The sequence below is a fragment of the Psammomys obesus genome, unplaced genomic scaffold (genome assembly GCF_907164565.1).
Source record: "Psammomys obesus unplaced genomic scaffold, mPsaObe1.curated_primary_1811, whole genome shotgun sequence".
Lineage (NCBI taxonomy): Eukaryota > Metazoa > Chordata > Mammalia > Rodentia > Muridae > Psammomys > Psammomys obesus.
Window position 1 is genome coordinate 14055275 of NW_026596085.1, and position 27375 is coordinate 14082649.

The 27375-nt window shown below is 53.7% G+C and overlaps 1 protein-coding gene across 1 annotated transcript in view; it reads left to right on the plus strand.

Annotated features, from left to right (window-relative positions):
• Positions 1 to 1553: 1553 nt before the first annotated feature.
• Positions 1554 to 27375, plus strand: part of Celsr1 (cadherin EGF LAG seven-pass G-type receptor 1) — a 130980-nt gene continuing 105158 nt past the window's right edge. Inside the window, exon 1 of the mRNA XM_055627159.1 lies at positions 1554 to 5145. Coding sequence (XP_055483134.1) covers positions 1557 to 5145 — 3589 coding nt within the window. The 5' untranslated portion in view covers positions 1554 to 1556. The remainder of the gene's footprint in view (positions 5146 to 27375) is intronic.

Consider the following 27375-nt stretch of genomic DNA (forward strand, 5'->3'; position numbering starts at 1 on the left):
TCGGAAACTGCCCTGTCCTCTGTTGTCATCATCCTGCTGGGCCCTGACTGCCCAGAAAGCCCATCTCTAACAGTGACAAAGCAGCACTCCGAGCCCCGCTCCTTCAACTGATTCCAGAAGAAATCTTTCAAAGGCAAGAGGCCTGCCCCAGTGCGTCCAAGCATGAGTCGGGCAGCAACGGGCTTGGGCCCCATTCAAAGGGGCGGGGAAAATGTTGCAAAGCTCCGCCCCTCCCCTCCCAAGGCCCGAGCACCGCCCCCAAGGTGTGCTGCTTGCTGATCGAAAGCCACGCCCCACCCTTCCACGTAGGGCGTGAGTGAATGTGTTAGCGCCACAGGCTCTCTAGCGCTTTCTCCTTGTCCCCCCCCAACCACCACCAAGGCTCTCATGGAGCCTAACCCTTCAGTGTTTGCTTGTCCCCTGATGAGCAGTAACTGGTGCCGCCTCCACCAATGCTCAGGCCCAGAGCTCGCTCTGGGGAACAAGGTCCCTCCCACTGTCACCTCCAAACCAAAGGATTTTTCTTTCCATTTGAAAGTTGCACTTTAAACAAAACGGGACCCGAATACTGCTAGCTACCCATTAGATTTCAAAATCTAAAAAAACTTTTTGCACTGGAGTCAAGCATTTTAGCCACTGTGCGTCCAACAGTCCCCAGTCCCCTGCTGCAGCCACGACTCTACCAAAGTTTTCTGGCACCTCAGTGTCCTGAAACCCTGGGTCTAACCTTCACGACGCCAGGGACGGGATCAGCCCTAGCAGGTGCGGTTCAAAGCCTGGAACCGCACCCGGCCCCGGGAGGAACTGTGCCGGCGACTCAGTGGCAGCCGAGGCCCAGGATCCTGGGGCGGTGGTTGAGTGCTAGGCTCCCAGGGCCCCGCCCCCCGCGGAGGCTGGGTGGGGAGGCCGCAGGGGAAGGGTCGGACCCCAGCCCCCCCACCGCCCGGGCCGCGCCCCCACGTCTCCATGGAGATCATCCGGGCGCGCACCTCTCGGCTGGCTGTCCCTCACCCCTCCCCTCCCCTTCCCACCGCCCAGGACTGAACAATGAGCGACTGGGAGGGGGCGGGGCGGGGCCGGGGGCGGGGAGAGCGCGGGCGGCGGGGGCCCTGGCAGAGCACACCGCCCAGCCAGCAATCGGCAGCGGAGGGTCCTCGGGCTGTGCGGCGCTCGCAGCCCCCGCCCCGCCCCGGGCCCGCCCAGCTTCCCACGCCCGCCCAGCGGAGTCGGTGCTGGGGCCACCTGGAGCCGCCTGGAGCCAGCTTCGCCGCAGGTTGATGCGCGGCGCCCTCCCGGGAGGCGCGGAGGAGCCATCTTGAAACCAACTTGGCCAAAACTTTTCGCAAAGTGCTCTCGAGGTGGAAGCTGAGCGGGAGGCCGGGCGCGCGGCCCCCGGTGTCCTCGCCAGGGCCCCCGGGGAGGCAGAGCGCGGGCCGCCCCGAGGGCCCGGCGCCGGGCGCGCGGGAGCCGCCCCCCGGCCGCGCCGGGTGGATGCGGAGGTGCGCCGGGTGCATGGATTGTGCTCCGGCGCCCGGCTCGGGCCGCGGCTCCGGGCCATGGCGCCGTCACCGCCGCGCGTGCTGCCCGCGCTGGTGTTGCTGGCCGCCGCCACCCTGCCAGCTCTGGGGCTGGGCGCAGCCACCCGGGAGCCGCGGGGGCCCGGCGGGGCCCGTGCCTCCGCCTTCGGACAGGGCTGGATCCACCGGTTGGACGCCGCGCGCACGCCTCGGGAGCTGTTGGACGTGAGCCGCGAGGGGCCGGCGGAGGGTCAGCGGCTCGGGCTAGGCGCGGGGACCCGGGGCTGTGCGCGCTTGACCGGAAGGCTGCTGCCGCTGCAGGTCCGGCTAGTCGCCCGCGGCGCCCCGACGGCCCCGAGCCTGGTACTGAGGGCGCGCGCCTATGGTGCCCGCTGTGGGGTCCGGCTGCTGCGCCGTTCGGGCCGCGGTGCGGAGCTGCGCTCTCGGTCCGTCCGCTCCGTGCCGGGGCTCAGGGACGCGCTCTGCTTTCCGGGACCGGACGGCGGCGCAGCCTCGCTGTCTTCGGTGCTCGAGGCCATCACCACCTTCCCCCCCTGCGGCTGCCCGCCGGTCTCCGGGACCCGCTGCAGGCGCGGACCCATTTGCCCGCCGGAGCCAGGAGGCTCACCGGGGCTGCGCCTGGTGTGCGCCCTGGGACGCGCGGCCGGCGCCTTTTGGCTAGAGCTGGTCACAGAGGCGACCTCCGGGACGCCCGCGGAGTCGCCCTCGGTGTCGCCAACGTCGCCCAGCCTGCCCCAGCCTCGGGCGGGGGCGGTGCGACGGGCTAGGCGGGGTGCGGGCGGCAGCACGAGCCCGCAGTTCCCGCTGCCCAGCTACCAGGTGTCAGTGCCTGAGAACGAGCCTGCGGGCACGGAGGTCATCGAGCTGCGCGCGCACGACCCAGACGAGGGAGAAGCCGGACGCCTCACTTACCAGATGGAGGCGCTGTTTGATGAACGCTCCAATGGCTACTTCCTCATCGACGCGGCCACGGGGGCAGTGACCACGGCCCGCGCCCTGGACCGCGAGACCAAGGACACTCACGTCCTCAAAGTGAGTGCAGTGGACCACGGCTCCCCGAGGCGCTCGGCCGCCACCTACCTCACCGTGACTGTCAGCGACACCAACGACCACAGCCCGGTCTTTGAGCAGTCTGAGTACCGAGAGCGAATCCGAGAGAACCTGGAGGTGGGCTACGAGGTGCTGACCATCCGTGCCACCGACGGGGACGCCCCGTCCAACGCCAACATGCGCTACCGTCTGCTGGAGGGTGCAGGCGGCGTCTTTGAGATCGACGCTCGGTCGGGCGTCGTGCGCACGCGGGCTGTGGTGGACCGGGAGGAGGCGGCTGAGTACCAGCTGCTGGTGGAGGCCAACGACCAGGGTCGCAATCCAGGCCCGCTCAGTGCCTCCGCCACCGTCCACATCGTGGTAGAAGACGAGAATGACAACTACCCCCAGTTCAGTGAGAAGCGCTACGTGGTTCAGGTCCCGGAAGATGTGGCTGTCAACACGGCTGTGCTTCGGGTGCAGGCCACTGACCGGGACCAGGGGCAGAATGCAGCCATCCATTACAGCATTGTCAGCGGCAACCTGAAGGGCCAGTTCTACCTGCACTCGCTTAGCGGGAGCCTGGACGTCATCAACCCGCTGGACTTCGAGGCTATCCGGGAGTACACCCTGCGCATCAAGGCACAGGACGGAGGCCGGCCCCCTCTCATCAATTCCTCAGGGCTGGTCTCCGTGCAGGTGTTGGACGTGAATGACAACGCGCCCATCTTCGTGAGTAGCCCTTTCCAGGCCGCGGTGCTGGAGAACGTGCCCCTGGGCCACTCCGTGCTGCACATCCAGGCGGTGGACGCGGATGCCGGGGAGAATGCCAGGCTGCAGTATCGCCTGGTGGACACGGCCTCCGCCGTCTCGGGGGGCAGCAGTGACCCGGAGAACCCCGCCTCCGCGCCAGACTTCCCCTTCCAGATCCACAACAGCTCCGGTTGGATTACCGTGTGTGCCGAGTTGGACCGGGAGGAAATAGAACACTATAGCTTTGGGGTGGAGGCCGTGGACCACGGCTCGCCTCCCATGAGCTCCTCCGCCAGTGTGTCCATCACCGTGCTGGATGTAAACGACAACGACCCGATGTTCACGCAGCCCGTGTACGAGCTGCGTCTGAACGAGGACGCCGCTGTGGGGAGCAGCGTGCTCACCCTTAGGGCCCGGGACCGTGATGCCAACAGCGTGATCACCTACCAGCTGACAGGCGGCAACACCCGCAACCGCTTTGCGCTCAGCAGCCAGAGTGGTGGTGGCCTCATCACCTTGGCACTGCCCCTGGACTACAAGCAGGAGCGGCAGTACGTGCTGGCGGTGACTGCATCCGACGGCACGCGTTCGCACACTGCCCAGGTCTTCATCAATGTCACTGATGCCAACACCCACAGGCCCGTCTTCCAGAGCTCCCACTACACGGTCAGCGTGAGTGAAGACCGGCCCGTGGGCACCTCCATCGCCACCATCAGTGCCACAGATGAGGATACGGGTGAGAACGCCCGCATCACCTATGTGCTAGAGGATCCGGTACCCCAGTTCCGCATTGATCCGGACACGGGAACCATCTACACCATGACGGAGCTTGACTACGAGGACCAGGCTGCCTACACGCTGGCCATCACAGCTCAGGACAATGGCATTCCTCAGAAGTCAGACACCACCTCCCTGGAGATCCTTATCCTCGATGCCAACGACAATGTGCCCAGGTTCCTGCGGGATTTCTACCAGGGTTCTGTTTTCGAGGATGCGCCCCCATCTACCAGTGTCCTCCAGGTCTCTGCTACAGACCGGGACTCGGGCCCTAATGGCCGCCTCCAGTACACATTCCAGGGTGGGGACGATGGCGATGGAGACTTCTACATCGAGCCCACGTCTGGGGTGATCCGTACCCAGCGCCGGCTGGACAGAGAGAATGTGGCCGTGTACAACCTTTGGGCTCTAGCTATCGATCGGGGCAACCCGAACCCCCTTAGTGCTTCGGTGGAGATTCAGGTGACCGTCCTGGACATTAACGACAACCCGCCAGTGTTCGAGAAGGATGAGCTGGAGCTGTTTGTGGAGGAGAACAGCCCCGTGGGGTCAGTGGTGGCAAGAATAAGGGCCAACGACCCTGACGAAGGCCCGAACGCCCAGATCATGTATCAGATCGTGGAGGGCAATGTGCCGGAGGTCTTCCAGCTGGACCTACTGAGTGGGGACCTCCGTGCCCTGGTGGAGCTGGATTTTGAGGTCCAGAGGGACTATGTGTTGGTGGTGCAGGCCACATCCGCTCCCCTGGTAAGCCGGGCCACGGTGCACGTTCGTCTCCTGGACCAGAACGACAATCCACCGGAGCTGCCTGACTTCCAGATCCTCTTCAACAACTATGTCACCAATAAATCCAACAGCTTCCCCAGTGGTGTGATCGGCCGCATCCCAGCCCATGACCCTGACCTGTCTGACAGCCTCAACTACACCTTCCTGCAGGGCAATGAGCTGAGCTTGCTGCTGCTGGATCCCGCCACAGGAGAGCTGCAGCTCAGTCGGGACCTGGATAACAACCGGCCGCTGGAGGCGCTCATGGAGGTGTCTGTGTCGGGTGAGTGGCCTATGGGCAGAAGCTGCTCCGTTGGGACTCCTGAAGAGCCACAGGGACCCGCCAGTGGCCGCCTGGGCATGCCTAGACACAGTTGGGCAGGGCCTGGGCAACCATCCTGGCATTTGCAGCTATGATTGGTTGCATGCTGGAGGTGTGCTCCCCACCTAGGCCCGTGGAGGAGGAGGAGGCCCCCCACTGCTTCCTTCAGCAGTTTTGCAGGCAGCAGGCCTGGGCTGCTTCAAGCTCAAGTACAGGGCTTTTCTCTGCTTCTCCCAAATCATGCTGTTAAAACCTGGCTTCGGGGTTATCCAGAGTTGTCTGGTTTGTCCGGTGATGCTCTTTAGTAAGCCGGCTGCCTGCATGGCTGTCTGGAAGGATCAAAGGTCACTCCCTGCTCCATGTGCCAATTAGTTCCCGGGTGGGACCGTTGGAAATTGCTGGATGGTCCCTGAGTCACCCTGTAATATGGCTGGTGTTCCCTTGGTCTAGCTTTTCTGTCTCCTTTAGGTAATAACAATCGGCTCATGTGTGCTGCCTCTGGGTGGCTGTTTGAAAAGCACAGCCCTGTTTGATCTTGACTCCTGTCCCTGGACTCGGGCTTATAATTTGGGAGTTTGTTCATAAGTTGTTCAACTTAGTGTGAGAACCAGCAGCCTGCTTCAGGGTGGGTGGGGAGGGGCAGGAGGATGGGCAGAAGGGAGAGGAAGTGCCAGCCCTACCATCACAGGCTTGGCAGGAAACCCGCTGTGGAACTGGGAGACCCAGAGGAGAGAGGGTTGAGCCAGGGCTAAGGGACCATGAAAGGGCCCTAGTGGCTGCTTGGAGTTCAGCTGGTTCAGGCAACTGACCAATATACCAGGGAGGAGGGCTTAGCTTTGTGGCCTCCTGAGTCCATGTTTCATGTGGGCAGTAAGCTATGGGACACGGTAGGACTGAAGTCAGTTTGTCTCATCGCACCGTTGGCTGAGATTCTTATGTCCTAGGGGCTGGGGTGACCAGCTTCTCTTCCAGTGGTCTCTTGTCCTGTAGGACTTCAGGGCTTGGTTTTGAAGCAGTGTGGTGACCCAGCATGGCTTTGGTCACCATCTGTCTGTTGAGGGGGAAGTGTAGAGAGCACCCTGGAACACACCGGTCGGTTATTAACCAGGGTTGTGGCTGCCCCCGGCAGATTTCTGTTTCCTATGCTTCTGTGTCTCCTAGATAAAAGAGTAGAAAGTTTGGCAAAACGGTTGGGGAGTGTTTAAGGGGGAGCAGGTCCATGCCGGGAACAGAGGCATTTGTGTGTCTGCAATGTCCATCGCCCACTCCCTTCCCCCCGGCCCCCATGGGCATCTGGGAGACTCAGGCTCCCGTGGATTGACTCACAGACAGCTGGCTCACAGCACACGTGTAGGTGCACAGCCTGACCACGACCGTTAGCGGCAGGTTCAGGGCTCCTGCTGCTTGGTAGTCATCATTGATTCTTGTCTGAGGTTGTGCTCCCCCCCGAACCTGGGGCCTCATGTGCCTCCGAATCACATGAGATGGACGATGGAAGATTCCCTCCGGCTCTGGCTCCCAGCAGCTCTCTGAAGTCTCACTTTCTCACTGTCCCCCTGGCAACCGGAGGATTACACACAAAGAGGCTTAGAGGTGTGAAGCAACAACCAGTGGGGCAGCCCCTGCTCCCCAGTCAGGGTGAAACCTTCCCCCCACCTGAGGGAAAGGGTTTGAGGGATGAGCTGCTAAACTGACTTTATTCCACTGCCATTTGGGTGCCCTGTTGGGATGTGCGTGCTGCCATGCTGAGGCCCTTAGACCGTTTGACGGTTTCCTTCTTCCAAGAAGAGACTCGCTGTGACCGCAAGGCCTGCAGGTCTCGCCAGCAGGCGGGTGAAAAGAGCAGACCAGGCCTCGGTTCCCCTGGAGGCGACTCTTACGTTTTATTAAGGAACAGTGTGGGAAAGCTGTTGATTCTGACTCACTCAGCACTGCGCCGAGTAATTGGCTTCACAGTATTTATGGCCATGCCCTAAAGCCTTTGAAGCGCTATTACCGCCCTGGAGTGCTAGATGTGAGGCCTGGCAGTGATTGGGTCTTGTGGGAGCCCTTCCTGGAAGGGCTGTGAGCCAGCAGCCAGGAGAGGAGCCTGATGGAGTGGGGAGGAACCCCTGGGGCGGGACCCCCAGCGGATGTGCAGGATGGGATGTGGGGGCGGGGTGGAGCGTGGTCATTTTGACTATAAAAAGATTGTTGGAGGCTCTGTGCTCTTCAAAGACGAAACTTTTTTTTTTTTTTTTTTTTAGTATTTGAGTCTGTCTGTGATCATTCAAATAGCTGCTGCCATTTTTTTGCATGCTGGTCTTTCTAGGTGCTCATTTTCTCTCTGTGGTGTGTTTGGGTGCCATTTTCTAATCTGTGACTTTTTCTTATGGATACGGGGAAAGCTGTATTGGCCTTTCTCTAATAACAGGGAGAGAAACTCGAGTGCTGAGGGCTTTCCCCCTTTTTGGTGTTTTCATTAGTCAGTCAGTGTGTGAATGCATACGGGTGTAGTGTGCCATGGTGCACAGGCCGGGGTCAGAGGACAACTCCAGGTAGGTGGTTTTCCTCTTCCACCATGTGGGTCCCAGGAACTGACCTCCAGTCGTCAGGAGTGCTTGGGGGCAAGCATCTTTACCTTCGGATCCCTTTCATAGGCCCCCAACACTGACATTGTAAAAACACGTGGAACATGTGGGTGCCCAACACTGACATTGTAAAAACACGTGGAACATGTGGGTGCCTGTAGGTTCAGGGCCTCAACCTTGCCTCGGAGAACATGGCTTTTGGCAGGCAGGCACAGTTCCTGCCACAGCTATTAAATGTGTGTCACAGACCTGTGGATGTGGGAAAAGTATCATTTGTGGGGTAAAACGGATTGGCTGATGAGTCATTCGGACGTGTCAGAAGGCATCAGAGCTCAGCGAAATAATGGCATTGGGTAACCTTGCTGGTTGCCCGAATGGAGAGAGCATGGTGCAGAGCCGGCTCGATCAGCGTTAGAGCGTATTTACCCAGTTAAACACAGGATATGGCAGTGACTTTTCAATAGAAGATTACAGACAAGGAAATGAGCAGATGGGCGGACCAGGCATGGTCTGGACGCACCGGGTTGTATTTCCCCTGAAACCCAACAGTTAGCAAGGAAACAGAGCAGCTTAAACCACCCGGAAAAGTAAGGCACTTTGGGCAACCAGCTAACTGTTTGAGGGCTCTGATGACTCGAAATGTTCAACATTTATTTATTTATTTAGATTTTGGGGGACAGTTTCTCTCTGCAGTAGCCCTGGCTGTCCTGGAACTCTTGTAGACCAGGCTGGCCTCCAACTCTCAGAGATCCATCTGCTTCTGCCTCCCAAGTGCTGGGATTAAAGGCGTGTGCCACCATACCTGGTGTTTGATTTTTGCTTATTTGTTTATTCGTTTGTTCTTTGTTTATTTTGAGACTGGGTCTCTCTATGTAGCCCTGGCTGCCCTGGAACCCTCCATGTAGACCAGGCTGGCCAGGAACATAGAAATCTGCCTGCCTATGCCTCCCGAGTGCTGGGATTATAGGCATGTGTCACCATGCCCGGCTGATGTTTATTATTGAATACCTACTGTATGCAAAATCTTGATGAGTCAGTGTAGCCCTAGCCTCAGCCCTTCTGGAGATGGATGGAGATAGATAGACAGGCACAGAGCTACGTTCAAGGAGGGGTCACAGGGATAGGGGAAGAGAGGGACTGTCCAGAGTGGCCTGAACAGCAGGGGCCTGGTGGGGAGACCTGGAGTGACAGGTATCCTTATATCGATAGAGGGCTGAGCATAAAGCCCATTAGCTTTGTCAAGGGCATTTGGAGCAGTGGCTGTGCCATGTCCCACCTGCTGCTGCTGCTGCTGCTGCTGCTGCTGAATATGTGAAGGGAAATAGAGGAAACTCTGGAGGCTGGTCTTGGCCCCTTGAGGGTGTGGCTGTGGAGTATGGATTGGCAGGGAGTGCCAGGCCAGGATATCAGGTGCCAGAAGACAAGGGCATCAATGGTAGTTGGCCAGCTCTATGTTAGGAACTTTCCCCGGGCCTGTCAGGGCACATTCAATTCTCGAGCTGCTGATTCAGGATGCAGGCAGTATTGTCATCATCCCATCCCAGAATAAGCAAAGGCAAGGCACACAGGGCACTTACCCTGTGGCAGCAGTAAGGCACAGTATGCAAGATGTGGATGATCAGTCTAGGGCCCAGGCTTCACTTTGGGAACCACAGCTCCAGTGGACTGGCAGCTGGACAGGGCTGTGTGAGCTGGAGCAGGAAGGGACACACAGAGAAGAATGGAGGGGGTGACCAATGACACATGGGATCAGGGGCTGAGGTTAGTGGTATGGCAGAAGTGAGGGGCTCCCAGCACAGGGGGCTCCTCTGATGAGGGAGTGACACCCACCATTGCTGGGAGTAAGGTATAGAAAGGGCTAAGGCTTGGCTGGTGGGTGGGGGCAGGGTCAAGATGAGGTCAAGAAAGGATGATAGTATGCACAGACTGTCACACAGATGTTCACCTAGGATGGGCCCTGCCACCTTCAGGGGAGTTGGGGTGCCTATCACTGCTTTGTCTCCGTGGGTCACTGCATGAGAAGGAGGGGCCTGGAACATTACGTTGCCCCGTGCCCCCACTCCCCACCCCCGCCAAGCCTTAGCCCAACCACCAGCCACAGGGTGTCTGGATACATCTGGATACCTACCTCGGCTCCAGTTACGGTGGCAGGCAAGTGGAACTCAGCAGAGAAACCTGCAGGCCCTTGACATCAGTCAGAGAGGGCCACTGATGACAGGCCTCAAGTAGCCCATGCTCCTGGTGACACCAGAGCTCACTCAGGATCCGATGTCACCACCAGAAAGTCCACTTGGGTTTGGGCTGAGGGCTATTGGAAACCTGTTGGGGAAGTGGATGGGTGGAAGATGGGGGCCCCTGGCAGCAATGTGTGTGCCTGGGGCGTGGAGTGTGGCCCTATGCCATGGGCCTCTGTCCCTGCCAGCACTGGGACTGAAACAGAGGTAGATCGTATCTTGTGAGGCAGAGCATGTGGAAAATACTCATAAGTTTGGCATGACTCTTTCAGCTTGTAGCCTTGGGGGAAATAGTTTACTAAGTTTTTTTTTTTTTTTTTTTCCTTCTTCTTCTTGTCCTATAACCTGAACAAGGGCTTGTCTAAATGCCCTGAATTGAATTCCTGGTGTAGTGTGGGGGAGAGAGTACAGTGAAAGGCTTTGGCTTCCTGCTGCCTCCCAACATGGTGGCCTGTGCTTGGAAAGGTAGGAAGGGGCCACCTGAGGAGACAAGGAGGGCTGGGTCCTTCATTGCTAGGGTCTGAGAGGCCAGCGCTCAGCCAACCTCTGTGGATTGTTTCTGGAATGAGTTAGCTATGCATCTGAAGGGGTTCGAGGGTAGAGCTCCTGCTAGGTCAGGCATCTGCAGCTCCACACAGGGGACCGAAGGCAAGGATACCCCGAAGACATCTTCAGTCCCATTTTTGTGTGCCTAGGGACATGGCCAGGAAGGACAGGGCTAGGCGTTCCTTTTTCTTCAGGAAACTGTGGTTGAATTCTCAAACACAGGCTTCTGGTAAGAACTTGGGGACACCTTAGTGATCCATTTACCTTTTGGGATGTGATATCCCAAAGGTGAAAAAGCCCATATCAGCCCCTTGTCACTGTAGCTGCCATAGGATCTGATCTCTTGACCTGGTGAAAGGCCAAGGGTCCACTCTTCCTTCAGCTATTGCAACATAATTTTAACTCCTTCCAGTAGCAATGGGGGCACCCCGCAGGACACAGACAGGATGATTTGGGGGCTTGAATGTGTCCCCAGGACCCCCAGGATCCTTATATGAGGGAGACGAGTCATGCTGGCTCTTAACTCCTTGGACTGATCAGTTGACATCAAGTATCAAATGTGTGGCATGACACGTCCCAGAGCTGTTGGAACAGGTAGGTGCCTTTGGGAGCTTTGTGCCTGCATCTCCCTGGGATGCTGCACATGAAAATGAACGTTGCATGAACAGGTGAGCTCTTCGTGCCTGTGGCCTTCCCATCAGAGTGACGGCTCCCTGTTTTCCAGACATGGAGACAGCCTTGTGCCCCAAGGTCGCTTACAGATAGCAAATGTCAGACGGGAGATAAGTATGGCTCTCCCAGGCCGTACCAGCAAAGGAAGGTAGCTGTGGATCCCGGCATGAGGACTAGTGGTCACTGAGGTCTTAGGTTAAGGGCATCTCCCTGGCTTTCTTAGACTCCCCTCCCCCACCCCGTTCATCTCCATCCAGGGTTGCACCAGACCGCTTTACCTCCAGCCTGGATTCTGGAGATGGGAGGGTGCTGCTTTATGGAGGGAGACAGGTAGCATTTGTCATCTCCACCCAGCCTTGGGCACAGGAAGCAGCTGGCCAGGGGGAGGTGGGTGGAGAACATCAGTTTAGGAGGTGGCTTAAAGATTGCTGTGTGGCCTCTCTTTTGGGCCTTCAGGCATGCTTTGCCCCCAGGTCATGAGGCACTTGGAGGGTAGGGCCTACCTTCCTACGGTGGCTAGACCGAGTTCCTCAGTTTCCTCAGCCAAGCAGGAATATGGTGAGGGTTGCTAGAGGTGCTGCCTAAGAAATGGTGGTACTGGTGACTGTGGGTGTCATACTGGTTAGACTGTATGGGAGGGATTAAAAAACCCCCTTCCTCTGGTGGGTTGGTGAGCAGTCTCTGCGGCCTGCTCACCCTTGCTGCTCTGCTCTCTGGTCCTTGTGTTGGTGTGTTCTTCTTTCTGCTTCCAGCATGCCAGGGCATCAGGGATGTCCGTCCATTTATAAGAGGCCTCGCTGGAAGCCAGCAGAGACCCCGGGCAGCTAGAATGTCCCTTGAGCAGGGGTAGTGACCACAGGACTAGGAAAAATCTGCTCGGTTGCCACAGGAGGGTTGGTTCTGGGACAGAGCTGAGGGGCTAATACTAGAGAAGGGGGTCCCAGAGAGCTGACTCTGGGCCTCACTGGGCTCTCGTATGAGGCACAGTCATAGGAAGCCGTGGGCTTCCGGGTGGAGGTGCACCAGGTTCAGGGGTGCAAATTTCTTGTGAGGGGCAGCGTTTAGGCCAGTGTAGTTGCTTTTGAGGTTTGACGAAGCATGCCCAAGAAGCTCTCACTGAGCCGTCAACTGTGAGGGGGAGGTATTTCCTTGGGGGTGCATGTGCAGGCCATGTCATGTGCAGGTCAGTCAGAGGATAATTCATGGGAGCCAGCACGCTCCTACCGTGTGGCTTCCAGGGATTAAACTCAGCTGAGACCATCAGGTTCGGTGGCAAGTGCCGTTACCTGCTGATCCACACCCCTCTTCATTTTCCTCCCTCTTCCCTAAATCTCCCTCTCTCTTCCTCCCTGCATTCCTTCTTTCCTTGCTTTGTCCAGGCTTGTCCAGAACTGACATGTAGTCCAGGCTGACCTCAAACTCCAGGCCACCCGTCCTCCTGCCTCAGCTGCCCAAATGCCGGATTAGAGGTGTGAACTATTATACCCAGCTTTTTGTATTGTTTTGTTTTTGTCTTTCCTCCGACAGTTCTGTGTCTTTGTTTAAAAACAGTTTCAGGATGTGGTTCATATCTAATCTAAATGAGGCTTGGTTAAGGTAAACTAACAGCAGCTAATTCAAATAAACCCATAAACGGTGTTAGCGTTTGGAGATAAGACTGCTCTTGCAGAGCAGTGAGCCAGCGGCAGGCCGCAGTTCACAGTCTTCCGACTGCTGACAGTCACACTCTGGGCATTCCTGTGGGATGCCCTGTGTGTGGGGTCAGAAGTGAGAGGCCGCAGGCTCCTTGAGAAAATATCTCCTGTTAGTCAGCCTTCTGGAGATGACCTCCTAGCTGTACTCTTCTCTCTGGCCCCTGCTGATGCCTTTCGGGCCTCATAGAAGAGTGACAAGTCCCCCTTCCCCTCTTGCCTTTCTCTAGGGTTAGAATTGGCTGAACAGAAGTCCTGCAGGTGGCCGGCTGTGGCTTGGAAGACTGTCTTCTTAGCCATGTATATATTACAAATATGGAGACCGTATCTCATTTGAAAACTGTTAAAAGGGCTGGAGAGATGGCCCAGTGGTTAGATGCACCTCCTGCTCTTCCAGAGGAGGAGCCCAGTTCCAATTCCTGGCACCCTCATTAGGGAGTTCACAGTGCCTGTAACTCCAGCTCCAGGGGATCCCATGGCTCAGGCCTCCAAGGACACCTGCCCTCAAGGACTCTCCAAGGACACCCACCTCCCTGAGAGACATGCCTGTGTCTGATTAAAAACAATAATAAACCTTAAAAACCACTATGAAACACTTGTAGATTGTTAGGTGGTAGGGTAGTATGTAGAGTGTGTAGAGAATGCCAGTTCAACAAGAAAGCAACTTGAACATTGTAATAGACGTTTCTCTAAGGGGTACTGATTGTCAAAGACTGCCCTGGGTAGCCCTTTGCTGTTGTGAGCTCTCCCCCACCTTACAACCAAGTCTGCGTTCCAGACCCCTGGGAATGCATTTTTTGACTGCCGTTTAAAACGTTTAGCAGTTTGGCTCGGTGTTCCTGGTACATGAAAACCAAGGGGGCTTCTTGGAATACAGAGGCACCTGTAAGTTTGGTGCCTGAGTCCTCCTTCCTCAATCCTCAGGCCAGTTGATGTCACCTGATGCCCAGGGACCTGCTCCTTTCTCCTCCCCTGATTAGAATGAGTGTCACGCAGCATGAGTTTCCTATTGATGGCACCCCCACAGACTTCCCACTCCCTAAATAAATAACTCAGGAAGTGATGGTGCTCTGGGTTCTGAGGGGATATTGTGCTTCCTGGAATCCTGTGGGGATTGAGGGGGGGGGGATGATAATAATGGTCATGTGATAGAGAGCATAGAAGTGGTACAGAAGCATTAGGACAATAGTGTGCCCTCCCTCTGTGTCCTGAAGCCAAGCAACAGGGCAGGAGTCAGCTCTCTCTCCTAAGCATGGAAAATTCTAACGTGTAAGTGAAAGTCCCTCAAATCTTCAAAGAAGAGAGAGTGGAAAATATGAAGGTTTATTGTTCTGAGAAATTTCCTGTCTCTCTGGCATGTGGTCCTGAGGTCAGGGGTGCATGTGTGTGTACAGGGCAGGAAGTCCAGCGGGGTGAGCTATGGTGTGCCTGATGAGTTCTCCAGTGTGAACACATGTGCAGGGGAGACCAGGCCAGGCTGGGCAGGGGCTGATTCTGCCTTCTGGAAACGACCTTATGCTAAAGGGAAAATGACCAGTGTTGGATGGAGCTGTGTGGGACAGCAAGCCCAAGTGACCTCTTAGACAGGAAGCTGGTGGCTTTAGGGTTGACATAGCCATTCGGGTCCCCGGTTTGGTCTGGGAGATCTTTGTGTTTGTAGCAGGAGTTCTTTTTCCCTTCCTGTTTTGTCTTTTTCTATAGCTCATGGACCTGGTCTCTTTAGAGCCACAAGCGCATAGAACAGTGTGAAAAACCACACTAAATTTTTCATAGCCAGGCTTGTATCTGGCAGAGCTTTTCCTGTTCTCTGCAGTTAGGGAACTGAGGCACCAGGGCTGGGAGGGGTGTCTTTGTTCCTCTGTGCAGTGAGTGATCTCTAGGTGGGAACTGACTTGGCCATCTACTGGGCCACTCCAGGATCTATGGTTGGCATGCTGGGACAAGGGAGCTGAAGCCTGGCATACCCAGGAAGTAGGAGTTGGGCTGTGTGTTTTTGCAGAGGCTGGTTGTTTGGGTAAGCACAGTCTGGGGGCACTGACATTGATGCCAGCAGTTACTAAAGGAGTGATTGCATTCACTGTCTGAACCTCTGCTTTCTTCTTCATCTTCTTCTTCATCATCATCGTCGTCTTCTTCTGTCTCTCTGTCTTTCTCTCCCTCTCTCTCAAGACTTACTTATTGCTATTTACATGAATAGGTGTATGCTTACATGTTTGTATGTACACTGTGCATTCACAGGTGCCCACAGAATCCAAAAGAGGGCATCAGAGCCCTTAGATTTAGAGCTTTAGGTGCCTGATGTGGGCGCTGGGAATGAAACCGGGGTCCTCTGGAAGAGCACCACGTAGTCTTAACTGCTGAGCCGTCTCTCTGGTCCCTTAAATCTCTAATTTCCGAGGCGTTCAATTTACCTTTAATTTTTTTTTTTAACGAAGATTTATTTGTTATTGTGTGTGTGACTGTTTTGCCTGCATGTATGTCTGTGTACCATGGGAGGTCAGAAGAAGGCATCAGATCTCCTGGAACTGGAGCTACAGATGGTTATGGCCCATGAGATGGGTGCTGGGAACCAAACCCTGGTCCCCTGAAAGAGCAATAAGTGCTCTTACCCGCTGAGCGTCTCTCTGGCCCTGCCTCTCTGTTTTCAGCTGTGGCTCATTTCACGGAGCCATCAAAGTGGGCAGCGTGGCGGTGTTCAGTACGGTCCTGTGTTGTGCGGTCTCAGTTCTAATTGAATCCCTGCTGTGGAGGCCTGGCCCGGCCTCCACACTGTTTTGTCCCACTGTAGACCCTTGAACTCGGTGCGTCTATGCCATCGGGGCCTCACCTGTCTCTGGGACACATGCTAAGTTGCAGGGTGGAATTCCGGACCAACATGATACCGCTATTGCCTTGTGTGTGTTTTGTGGGCATCCTGCTGCATCGCCTCTTCCACCCACCCAAACCTTTCCAGCCAGGACATGTCATTTCTGGGACTCCTGGCGGCATCACCTCCCTGGAGTTGGATACTCATGCCTCCTGGCTGCTCACTGTGACTGTGCTCTCAGGAGGCACAGGGATCAGGCCAGAGCAGGTGAGCGTGTGCTTCGGGGAGCCTATGGCTGAATGCTGGACAGAGGAAAACCCCATTCTGCTGTGTCTCCCACACTTTGCTGTTCTTGGAGGACTAATTTTGTCAACTCGATGAATCGGTCAGGGTCCAGTGGTGTGTAACAAGCCACGGCAGGTGCTTATCTCAAGATGTCAGGCACTCAGTGTAGGGTACCGGGACTAGAGGAACAAAAGGAGCCTCTCTCTCTCACTGCAGGGCCTACTCAGGACCCTCCTCATCCCTAGGCAGCTACCCAACAGGAGGCCTGTGGACTCTCTCCTTAGACAGGACCCAGAAATATGTTCCAGTCACTGAACTATAGCCACAGCCACAGCAGAATGGCCTCCCTCTTTCTGAGGGGTAGCAGCGTCCACACGGGGCTCTCTTGTCTACAGCCTGGCAGCTTGCAGACTTTTAGATCTCTGCTCTACAGAGCCGCACAAGGCAGGCCTTGCACCCAGGCCCAGCCGGCACCCGTAAAACACACTAACTTTTCTGCAACTAACACAGTACGTTAGGAAGGAAGAGTTTCTTACCACCCAGGAATGACAGTTATGAGCACAGGTACATATTCATATGGGTGTGTATATATGTGTGTGTGTGTTTAAAGCCACCTTGTGTAAACTGTTTTATGACTTGCTCTTTTCACTGTAAGTCTACCGTGAGATTTCAGTGACTAAGTCTCTGCCGTTACCTTTCAAATGGTGGAATGGCATCTCTCTGGGCCCGTTTTTAACTGTGGCTAGGATCCATGTTCTCTGTAACTTCTGGGGTTTCTGACTTTCCCTTCAGGTAACTTCCTAGGAGTGGACCAGAGTTGGGGGGGCATATTGATGGTTTTCCCTCCTTGATTACTTTTCTCTTCCTTCCCCCTCCTTACATCCCCTCTCTCTTTGAGACAGGGTCTCATGTAGCCAAGACTGTTGTCAAATTCACTATGTAACTGAGGATGACTTTGAATTTCTGATCCTCCTGCCTCTGCTTATGTAGTGCTGGGATTATAGGCATGTGCCATCATGCCTGGTTTGTGCAGTGCTGGGAACAAATTATCTGTCAATGAAGCCATACACCCAGCCCTTCATTCCTGCCTTTTTAACCCCCTGACTGAGCCGTGGAAGATAGTTGGTGTTGGGAACCTTTAGAGTAGGCTGCCTGAACAGCCTGTCAAGCCCGTCACAAGCACTGGCCAGCCCATACTGGCTGCAATGAACCTAGCAATTACATAGATGATGTCTGCCTTGTGGAGGAGGCCCCGGTAGCATGTGCAAGGCCTGACTGTACCTTGAGTCCTCTCTCTCCTCAGGGACTGTATGTAGATGGAGCCCTGTCCCATTGCATTCTCTGCTGGGCTTCCAGCTCGGGGTGGCCTGCACCCCTCAGCTACCATCCTGGTCCCAGGGCTCAGCCTTTCCAGACCTATTGTCATCAGGAACCACAGACAGCCTAGTTTCTTGTGTTCTGTCTAAAGACGCAAAGGAGTTTGTGCTTGAGATGCACCTGTTTCTTATCTCAGTGACGTACCCATGGCCATATGATTTGGGAGTATCTGCCAGTATAAACTCTGGGACAAGCAGAGTGTGGTCCCAGTAGCCCAGTCCCCTCCTGTGGGTCAGCTGAAGGCCAGGACTAGGCAGGCAGAGACCGTCTGGGTAGAGGACTGACTGACAAATGAAATGGTTCTCTGTCTATCTTATGTGCCAGGAATGTGTCCTTGGACCCATCTTCTTAGCATCAGCAAAGCTATGGCTAAGTCTAGAAGGGGCTACCAAAGCTGGAGGGGAGCTTAGAACAGAGCCAGCACCCTGAGCTAGATGCCAGGAGGCTCAGAGTAGGTCTGGGGTGTCCACCCCCGAGTCTGAGGGCAGGATTGATAGGGTACAGGCAACACCTCCCGGATGAGGGAAGCCTCAGGGCTTTCTTGTTGTAACTTGTGTGGGAATGACTCAGTAAAGTGGGTGAGGCGGGAAGTTCATTCAGAAGCACCTCTTGCTGCAATGCTGAGGTATGAGCTGAGGCCTGGAATTCAGTTGACCCAGAACAGAGCTACTCTTCCAGAGATTTGCCTGGCCTTTGCAAACCTAGGGAAGACGGACCATGAAGTCAGTCTGGCCTAAGGAGGATCTGGGAACACCATCGTTTCTATCTTCTAGCAGGCGCTGGGTGGTGACACACAGATACTGTTGTATCATTAGGCCGTGTCCTTTTATCTCTCTGCCTCCCACCTCCATTGCTGTAGATCAGACTGACTGGCAGCCAGAGAGGCACAGGCTTGGCTTCCCCAGGGAGCGGACCTTGGGCCTCACTCACTACTTATATGATGGTGGCAGGCTGTGATGGAGGCGGTCTCACTAAGTACAGCCTAGAAGCCCGGACCTCAGGAGCCCTCTGTGCCCTTATCCTGAGCTCCTGGGGGACTCTCACCAGATACCTGCCTACACCTCCATCACTCTAGCTCTTGGGTCTGAGGGTGGGCACTGTAGACATTCACTCTGCAAACCCACTGGGTAAAGAGAGACCCATGGTCAAGGTTGTGGGTGATCCCAGCCTTGACATTTTCCCACAGGGGCCCGGAGCACAGTGAGAGAGGAAACGAGGAAAGGTGCCATGGCAAATTACAAGTTGTTAACAGTAGGTCAGAGTTTACACAGTCATTGTAATGCCAAGCGTGCACTAATGAGCTCTCGTTTTTTGGGGGGAAGCTCTTTGTGCGGGTGAGGTTTGGATGCCCACGTGGCATGTATATGTTGGGTCTGGCTCCGTAGGGCAAATGATAGTAATTACAACCACCCATGGGCAGTATCGAGTTGATCTTGCCCTGAAGATTCTGTGGCGGAGGATATTGTTCATAGTCTTTAGCTGTAGTTTGAGGCATGCTGGCTCACTCTAGTTTGCTGTACATGATTTCTGTTTCATTGTACACCTTGGTGTGGACAAGGACCTATAAGACTCAGGGCCCTGGGTGGGGGATGGATTTGAATCTGGATTTTAAGTCTCCATGTAGAGCTATAGATGCTTCTCCCTTCTCCTCTGCTATATGAGGGAGAGCTGTTATTCCCCTCCAGGGCCTCACTCTCATATTCTCTGTCCCTCTTGCAGTGCTGTCCCAGCTTACTCCCAGGCTTGTTGGTTTGAGTGGTGTGATCTGGATGGGCAGTTTTGGAGGTGCACAGACCTCGGACCTCAGTTTAGAGCTCGAGGGCGTCCTTCAGCGCCACCCCCTTTGAAGTTTATTTCTCTTTATGTGTATAAATGTTTGCCTCATTTATGTATTGTACCACATGTGTGCAGTGCCCACAGAGGACAGAAGAAAGGCTGGACTGGGGGCTTGTGGCTTAGAGGACCCTAGACCCCGAATGAGTTGATATTCCCGCTGGAGTTAGCAGAACACAAGGAGAAAGTCAGGAATGACTCTTAAAATACTTGTAACCCTGACAGAGAACAGTCCTGTTTGTGCTGGGCTGAACAGTGAGCAGAGAGACCAGTACTTTTTTGAGAATTGCTCTCGAAGATGGCACATGTGTTGAACTTGATGCCTTACCAGGGAACCACCATACCTAGGAGCTCCCTCCACCCCCTGGCTGCCCTTGACCCTCCTCCCTACCCTCTGTCAGCACCTTTCCCCATAAGGACATCATACCTGAGGCCCTCTAAGGAGCCCTGTGTAGGCTCTTTAGCCTTTAAGGGAGCATTGTGTAGTCAGCCCTGCTGCTTACCCTGGTCTTCTTATAGCCTGGCTTCCCGCAGTTCTCCATGCTGTAGTGCCAAGGCCAAGTTCAAGGTGCAAGGAAGACAGCAATAATAGTGTTATCTGTACGAGAGGAGATTTGCTCACATCGTGGTATTTGGTAGAGCTAGGATGCTGTGATTAACCTGATGGTTCCAGTTGGGATTTAAGAGCTTCGGGGGTGAGTGAGTGGCACGTGGCAGGCAGGTGTCCTAGGCTTCCGGGAAGCTGGCTAGATGCTCCGTGCCACTCTGCTTGGTGGACTGCAGGGCTGCGAGTTCACTGGTCGCCTCTTGTCCTGTGACCTTCAGGAGTCTCCAGCTGGGCTTTCTCTATACCTCATTGCTCTCTCCTACTGACCTGAATGTACAGACATGACTGGGGTGCTGCAGAAGGTGGAGAAACACAGCACTTCCTGTTTGTCTTTTTTTTTGGGGGGGGGGATTTATTATAACTCTGGAAGCGGCTGTTTGAAATAAAAAATAGTTTTGGTCCGCTCTGTTCGTAATGACAAGCTTGCTCATGTTAGCAAACTCCCACCAGAACTGGAAAGCAGAAAGCTAAAAATTCCTCAATCAGGCTTCAGGCCCAGAGACAGTCCTTGTGGCTGTTGCTCTGTTTTAAGCATCAACTGTCCCGACTTCATAGGATGCATACCCGCTCACATGATGAAGAAGGTCTCTGGCTTCTGGTCCTGGGGTTGATAGTGACCAGGGGCTCATATAGTGTTGGCAACTCCCCTGTTGCTCTGGAACTCAGCCTCTTCCAGGCCCTGGCAGCAACAGGGGTTGCCATGGTGATGGGCCTTCTCTGAGCCCATGGGAGGCTCCTCAGGGGCCCTCACACTGAAGAGCTGGTCCTTTGTCTAGGAATAGTGGGGCCCTGAAGGGCCGTTTGTGTATCAAGCTCACTTTAATTACCTCCAAGGAGTAGCCCCCTGGGAGGGGGAGAAGGGGTGTTCTCCTCTTCAGGAATGAGCTTGGTGGGTGTTTTGGAATGCTTAGAGCCCTGGCCTTCAACAAATAGTGACCTCATACCAGAAAGACTTTAGTGTTTGTAATAGACTCCAGGGGCTACCTGCAGATCCTTAGCCACTGGGCCCAGAGGACAGAGCCAGCCTTCTGTGTCATCTCCTGTCCCCACCTGCCATGGAAAGGGACATGTCCTCCCACTTTAGGCTCTCTCTTCCCAGGCCTTTACCATGGCCATCAGAGCATCAGCTGCTAGATGGGAAGGTGGTTTTGCCCTGGGAGGTGTGAGCATGTGCAACTTGCCTTCCTGAGTGAGTATTGGGCTAAAGGGAAAAGTGTCCCTGGTCCCTTACCAAATGAGTCATGATGTGTTCAGTAAATGACCTACTTGACTGTAGGTCACTGGCCCCAGCCCTGTCTTGTGGGACATGCCATGGAGCACCTTCCTGGTCAGGCCTCTCTTCCCAGGGCCCTGAGGACAGTTTGCCACGTGCTCCCAGGACCTCTTCCTCCTCCTCCTCTCCCACGCCTCTGATACTATAGCAGGTGTCTCCTTCAGCACTATTGATGCCAGCTTGTTCTCTGGGGCAAGTGTCGTAGGCACTGTAGAACGCTGAACAGTGCAACTACCTTTGACCTATGTGTAGTAGAAGCCAGTGGTAGCACCTGCTGTTTAGCCATGATAAAACATCACTGAAAAGGCCCACTCACTTCCCACCTCCACATTGAGATGATACAACAGAACTGAGCTGGCACTCCAAAACAGAGCCCGCTCTCATGCTTGGCATAGCTCCTGGCACCTCCAGGGGGTCCCCTGAGACCACTGAAGGTCTGGTACAGATAGCCAGTGGTTTGGTTTGGGGTTGGAATAGCCCACAGCGGTTGGTGTAGCTGAATGATACTATGACTTATAGGTCGTGACAGGTGGAGCTTGGTGCAGTTCCTCCTGGCTGAGTGCTTTGAAATGTTTGTTACATCTTCATCCACAGAAGAATGTGTCAAATGTCACCTGGCAGGTACCATGGGACACACAGGATCATTGGAGCCCCCACTCTAGGTCTGCACTCCTACCCCTGTGGCCAGCGTGGGTCCCCATCTGAAACTTGACCAGGGAGAACAGTGGGATATCTTTGTCTATCCAGGCCTTCCCCCCTACCTGGGCTTTGGGATATTGTTGCAGAAGGCATGCAGCAGGATGGAAGGAGGCCATTTGTATTGCATACAACGGGACAGGCAACTGCTGAAGAGGGTCTGCCCCGGCCAGAACTGTAGGAACTCTAGACCTGGCAGAGAGCGCCCCTCCTGTTCTTGAGCTTCCTAAGGATGCAGAGGTCACCATTCGTGTTAGTCTCTGGCTGGGATGGAGGAAACAGCTAGATGGCACACAGCTGGCATCCTGTTCTTCCACTTTCTATTGATTTTCTCCATTCCCATCTCCAGACAGGAATGCCAGCGTATCCAAAGACCTGTTCCACCCGCAGGGATGGGGCAGTGTTTCTGTGGGGATGTTGCTGCTTACAAGCCGTTGGACAGACTCGTTTCTAAACACACGCTTCTAAATTCATTCAAACTGAGAGCATCCTGCCCCTAGGCTGGACCTGGTCATCCACATGCCCACACCAGCCTGCCACTTTATAGGCCTCATGAATGCCAGAACAACTGTGGTGACGACTATGGCCTCTCCTGCGGCTTCTGGATCCCATGTGTGATTTTAAGTGAAGCGTGGAAGGATGTCAGGGCATATCCCAGCAACCTATGAGAGGGCCTGGCAGTAGCCAGAACCCACTGCTACTTAGGAATCGGGTGGAGCTCTGGCAGGCGGGCCTTCACTTGCCTTCCCAGAGGAGGCATTTTACACACTGACAGGGAGGGTAGTGACTGTGGCCTTCTGGGCAGTGTGGTGGCCTCCAGGCTCCATGAAGGAAGACAGCAGACAGTGAAGGAAGCTTGCCTGCGGCTCTTTCCCAATGTCCTCTGCGGCTTCCTCTGAGCTCTTAGTTAATGGCTTATCCTACCTTTGTTATTATGAGTTTGGGAAAAATGCTTCCAATACCCCGTTGGTCTATTGGTACATGCTAGCAGGTAGCCCTGATCCTGCAGGCTGTTCTCTGCCAGACAGTTATCCCTCCCTGGAGACCTGCAGTGCCCCGTTTCTCTTGTCTCAGCTGCTGGGCTTCTCGGGGGAACAGAGCCCTGAATCAGTTTCAGACGTTAATGTGGACTGTTCCAGAAGCATCCTCCTTCAGATGTGGACTTAGCAGTACATGGGTGGGGAGGTATGACAAATCCCCGGGGGTGCCAGGAAAAGGCACCAAAGGAGAGACCTGGGGCTTGGTAGTTGGGATACTGGGTGGTATGTGTTATGCTTCCACCTGGGGCCTGGTGCAGGGATGAGGTTGAAGGAATGGGTCTACAAAAGGGAGGGCACAAAAAACAGTGAGGAGGTCTCAGTGCTGCTGGTCAGGGGCCAGGTCATTGCCATGCTCGGAGGCATCAGAGCCACCCAGACAGAACCCAGCAGTCAACAATGATGCTTTCTCAGGGAGGGTGAGGATAGGTAGTCTAGTGGCTTATATTTAGAAAGCCACGAAGAACTTGTTAATTCAAAACCCAAAGCCACCTTGTAGGCACCCAAACAAACACACACGCACAGTAGGAAAAACAGCGTGTCTGCGCACGCAGACATGTCACCCAGTCTGATCATGGAAGTTTGAACAGCAAACCAACCCTGACGAGTTGTCCTCTGATCTACGCACGTGCGCGTGTATGTGCATGCTACACACACACACACACACACACACACACACACACACACCTTTAACAAGTGTGGCATGGACTTTTTACCTTAGTGCCCTAACACAGCCAGGCTGTGTTTCACAGCCCCGTTTTCCCATCACACTGGTCCGATTCTGTCCTCAGCCAATGCCCTCCTACTGTATACTTGTTTCCACATAGGGTTTACTGTGGTGTGGGCCCATGTGTAACCTTGGAGGCTATTCTGAATAACAAATTCCCAGAAGGGAAATGATAGGAGAGGTTTTGCACACTTCGGAGTGAGGTAACCCAGGTGGAGTGGCCTTGGGAAGATGGGAGTGGTGTACTCAGATGGTTTGTTTGGAGCGTGGAAGCCTCCAGATCTCTGTCACTAGGGAGGAGAGACATCCTTGTCTTTTCCAGCCCTGCGGGGTAAGCATCCTCTCTGTCTAATTTACATGTCTCTCTTGAGGAACAGTAAATGGCTTTTATTGGCTCTCACCCTCTTAAGCTGCTATGAATTGCCTGTCTATCTTTTCAGCCAGACACTTATCTTTTATTAGTTTACGTTTCTCTTTGTTAGGCCTTGCTGTGTAACTCACTGCAATTGTGTGTGTGTGTGTGTGTGTGTGTGTGTCCACAGTCTTTTCCTTTAAGGAGACGGCAGTACCTTTGCCATTTAGATCTAATATGGGAAGTTTGTCTTTCTCATCTCTACCTCTCTGTGTCAGCCACTGAAATAACTCGAATGACTTCTTCTTTGTTGTTGTTGACACATTTGAATTTTCATTTATTGTTATAAGATCACATGATAAAGATGATTTTTTAAGTGTCATAGGGAACATATATGACCAAATATAATAATGCAGTGCTTCAAGAAGGCAATTTTGTGTTCTTTCTCCTCAAAAGCTAAAAGTGTAAGGTTCGTCTGTTTTCAATTTTTTTTTTCCTTTTTATATGTTCTTTTCTCATAAAATAGATCCAGACCACAGGTTTCCCCTCCCTCCACTCCTCCATTCCCTACCCAGCCTGCCTATTCCCTCAGATCCACTTCCTCCTCTGTTTTCCTTCAAAAAAGAACAGGCCTCCTAGGGATATCAACAGAGCATGGCATAACCAAATGCAGTAAGACTAAGCACCAACCCTCATATCAGGGTACCTGGACAAGGCACCCCAGTAGTGTTGGGCCCAGATCTTAAGGTCTCTGAAGACCACCAGGAACTGCTAGAGCAAAGAGCTTTATTCGGGCTTAAGCTCTGTCTCTCTATCGTCACCAACACAATGGATCAGAGAGGAGAACCCCGAGCAGCTACGTGGCAGGTTTTTTATTTGGGGCTTGAGCAAGAACCCGGAATTCCCAGCCTAGCAGTTACATGACTGGATGATATTCAGCAAGGGCAAGCTTGTTACAGAGTGATTGGCTAACTAACATTACTAACATTGAGTGAGCTATCTGTGGACCTTAGGGATGTTAGGTCAGTGGGCTGCCCAGCACAGATGCCCCACCCTGAACTAAGTTACCTTCCCATTCTTGTGGTTATCTCCAGACTATTCCTTGGGTAGGGAATTTTACGGTTTTCTTATTCCTGGAATTGGTGACCTATGGACTAGTTCCTGGGACTAGTGACCTTTTTTTTTGGGGGGGGGTAGTGGTCAGACCTGGTCCTTTCAGTAGAAGAAAAAGCATCCCAAGAACAGGCACAAGAATCAAACACCCCAACTTCTGCTGTTGGGAGGTCCCCTCCCCCGCCACAAAAACCCAAGCTAAACAACCACAACATACATACAGAGGACCTAGCGCAGACCCACGCAGGCTCTGTGATTGCTGCTTCAGTCTATGTTGAGCCACTATGAGCCCTGCTTAGTTGATGCTGTGGACTGTGTTCTCCCGGTATCGTCTTTATTCATGAATTTCCGTTCCTACAACAGGGATGATAGTGCTACTCTTATAGGGCCGCTTGAGGATAAAGTGCTTTTGACCACACTGGACACTAATTTCTTTTTCAATTTACTTAGTTTTATGTGTATGAGTGTTTTGGCTGCATGTATATATGAACCATGTGTGCCTGGTACCCAAAGAGGTCAAAAGGGAGAGTTGGAGACTATGGAACTGGAGTTACAGATGGTTGTGAACCATTGCGTGGGTGCTGGGATCTGAACCTGGGTCCTCTGCAAAAGCAGCCTATGCTCTTAACCACTGAGCCATCTCTCTAGCTTCTCTTATTTTTTTTTTTCCCCAAGCATCAGATTTAGCCTCTGGCCAGTGATTTCTTGTGAGTTCTCATGGTTCCTTGTGCTAATTTGATGTTAATTTGATTGTTTCCTTCAGAACTCAGTAGCCTAGAATGGTTTTGGGGACAAGCCCATGAGGGGTGGAAAGTAGAGGAGCCTTGGACTAATCTCCCACCTACACTGACCTTGCTTGGGAGGCAGAAGCAGGAAATTGGGAGATGGCTCAATTGTTAAGAGCTCTTAGAGGTCTTGCTTCCCAGCACGGGAGTCCTGCAGGCTCATACCGGCCTGTAACTCCAGCTCCAGGGGACCTCACAACTCTCCACAGGCACCTGCACTCAGGTGCGTGTAACTCCCCACATCCATACTTAAAAAATAGCATAACAGATCTAAGTAAAGAGAAAACAGAAGCCCACTCAGCGGTGGCGCCCATTCTGCAAACTGCCAAGAAAGGGAAAGCTGGAAGCGAGGCGAACCTCCTGGCTGGTTCTCATAGTCCTCTAGCCGCACAGACAGTGAAAGCGTCTTGTAACTTGACACCCCTAACAGGTTGGATTCCTGAATGCCGTCTGTTCCCAGGGAGGCCAGCTCTGAGCCTGCCAGTTCTTAGATCCAGTTTCCCTCTCTTGCTATCCCAATGCTGAGACCCCTCCACTCAAGGCTACCAGATGAGACAGAGCCCCTCCCTACTGCTGAGTGACAGGTGCTGGATCTGAAGGGACAGAACTGAGGGCAGAGGAGAAAGTGAGTCTTTGAGATGCTACCACTGCAACAGGACTAGCTCCGGGTTCGGACTCACTCCCCCTCAGCTGTAGCCATTTGTCCCCAACGAGGCAGAGATCCCTTATCTAAAGTGTTTCTGATTTCAGAATTGTCCCGCATTGGGAACATTTTGTACACTCTTATACTGGCTGAACGTCTCTGATCTCAGCATCGGAAATACCAACTGCTTCTGAAACTTTGGGAGTAACGATACTGCACTCAAATGCTCGGGTTTTGAAACATTCTGGACTTGGGATGTTTGGATTAGGAATGTCCAACCTATCCTGCCTTTTTGGGAACATGCATTCTTTTAAGAAAAAATAACTTGTTTATGACTTAAATTTAGTGGCGAAAAAGTCAGAGAAGCCAGGGATCCTGAAGTTGTGTCTGGGTCTGCCACTCACCTGGGACCCTAGGGTGATAATGGGGTAGTGGGAACTATTCCACAAGGGTTTGAAAAACATCTGATTTTCTGCTTGAATGTTCCGCTTTGTTTGTTTGTTTTGTTTTTGAGTAGTTGAAAAGAATGTAATGGTCTTCCTCCACTCCTTCAGGATAAAGGAGTCAGGATTTGCCCTAATCACCCAGACACCCTCTCTTCAAGTCCGGGAAGTTTAGGACTAGGAATGGGCCAGGGCATCTAAAATTCTTCCCAAGGAGTTGCTGTTGGGGAACATGTCATCACTAATTTCTCCTATGAGATGCTCAAATGGCAGAAGAAGTGTGATTGAAATTAATATTAAAACTATTATTACAACTATTTAAGCTAATATTAAAAGTAATATTTGGAGCTGGAGAGATGGCTTAGAAGATAAGAATAGTGGCTGCTCCTCCACAGGACCCAGGTTCTATTTCAAGAACGCACATGGTAGCACAGACATACATGAAGGCAAAATGCTCATACATTTAATTACATACAAAATACCCGTACAGTTAATAAAATA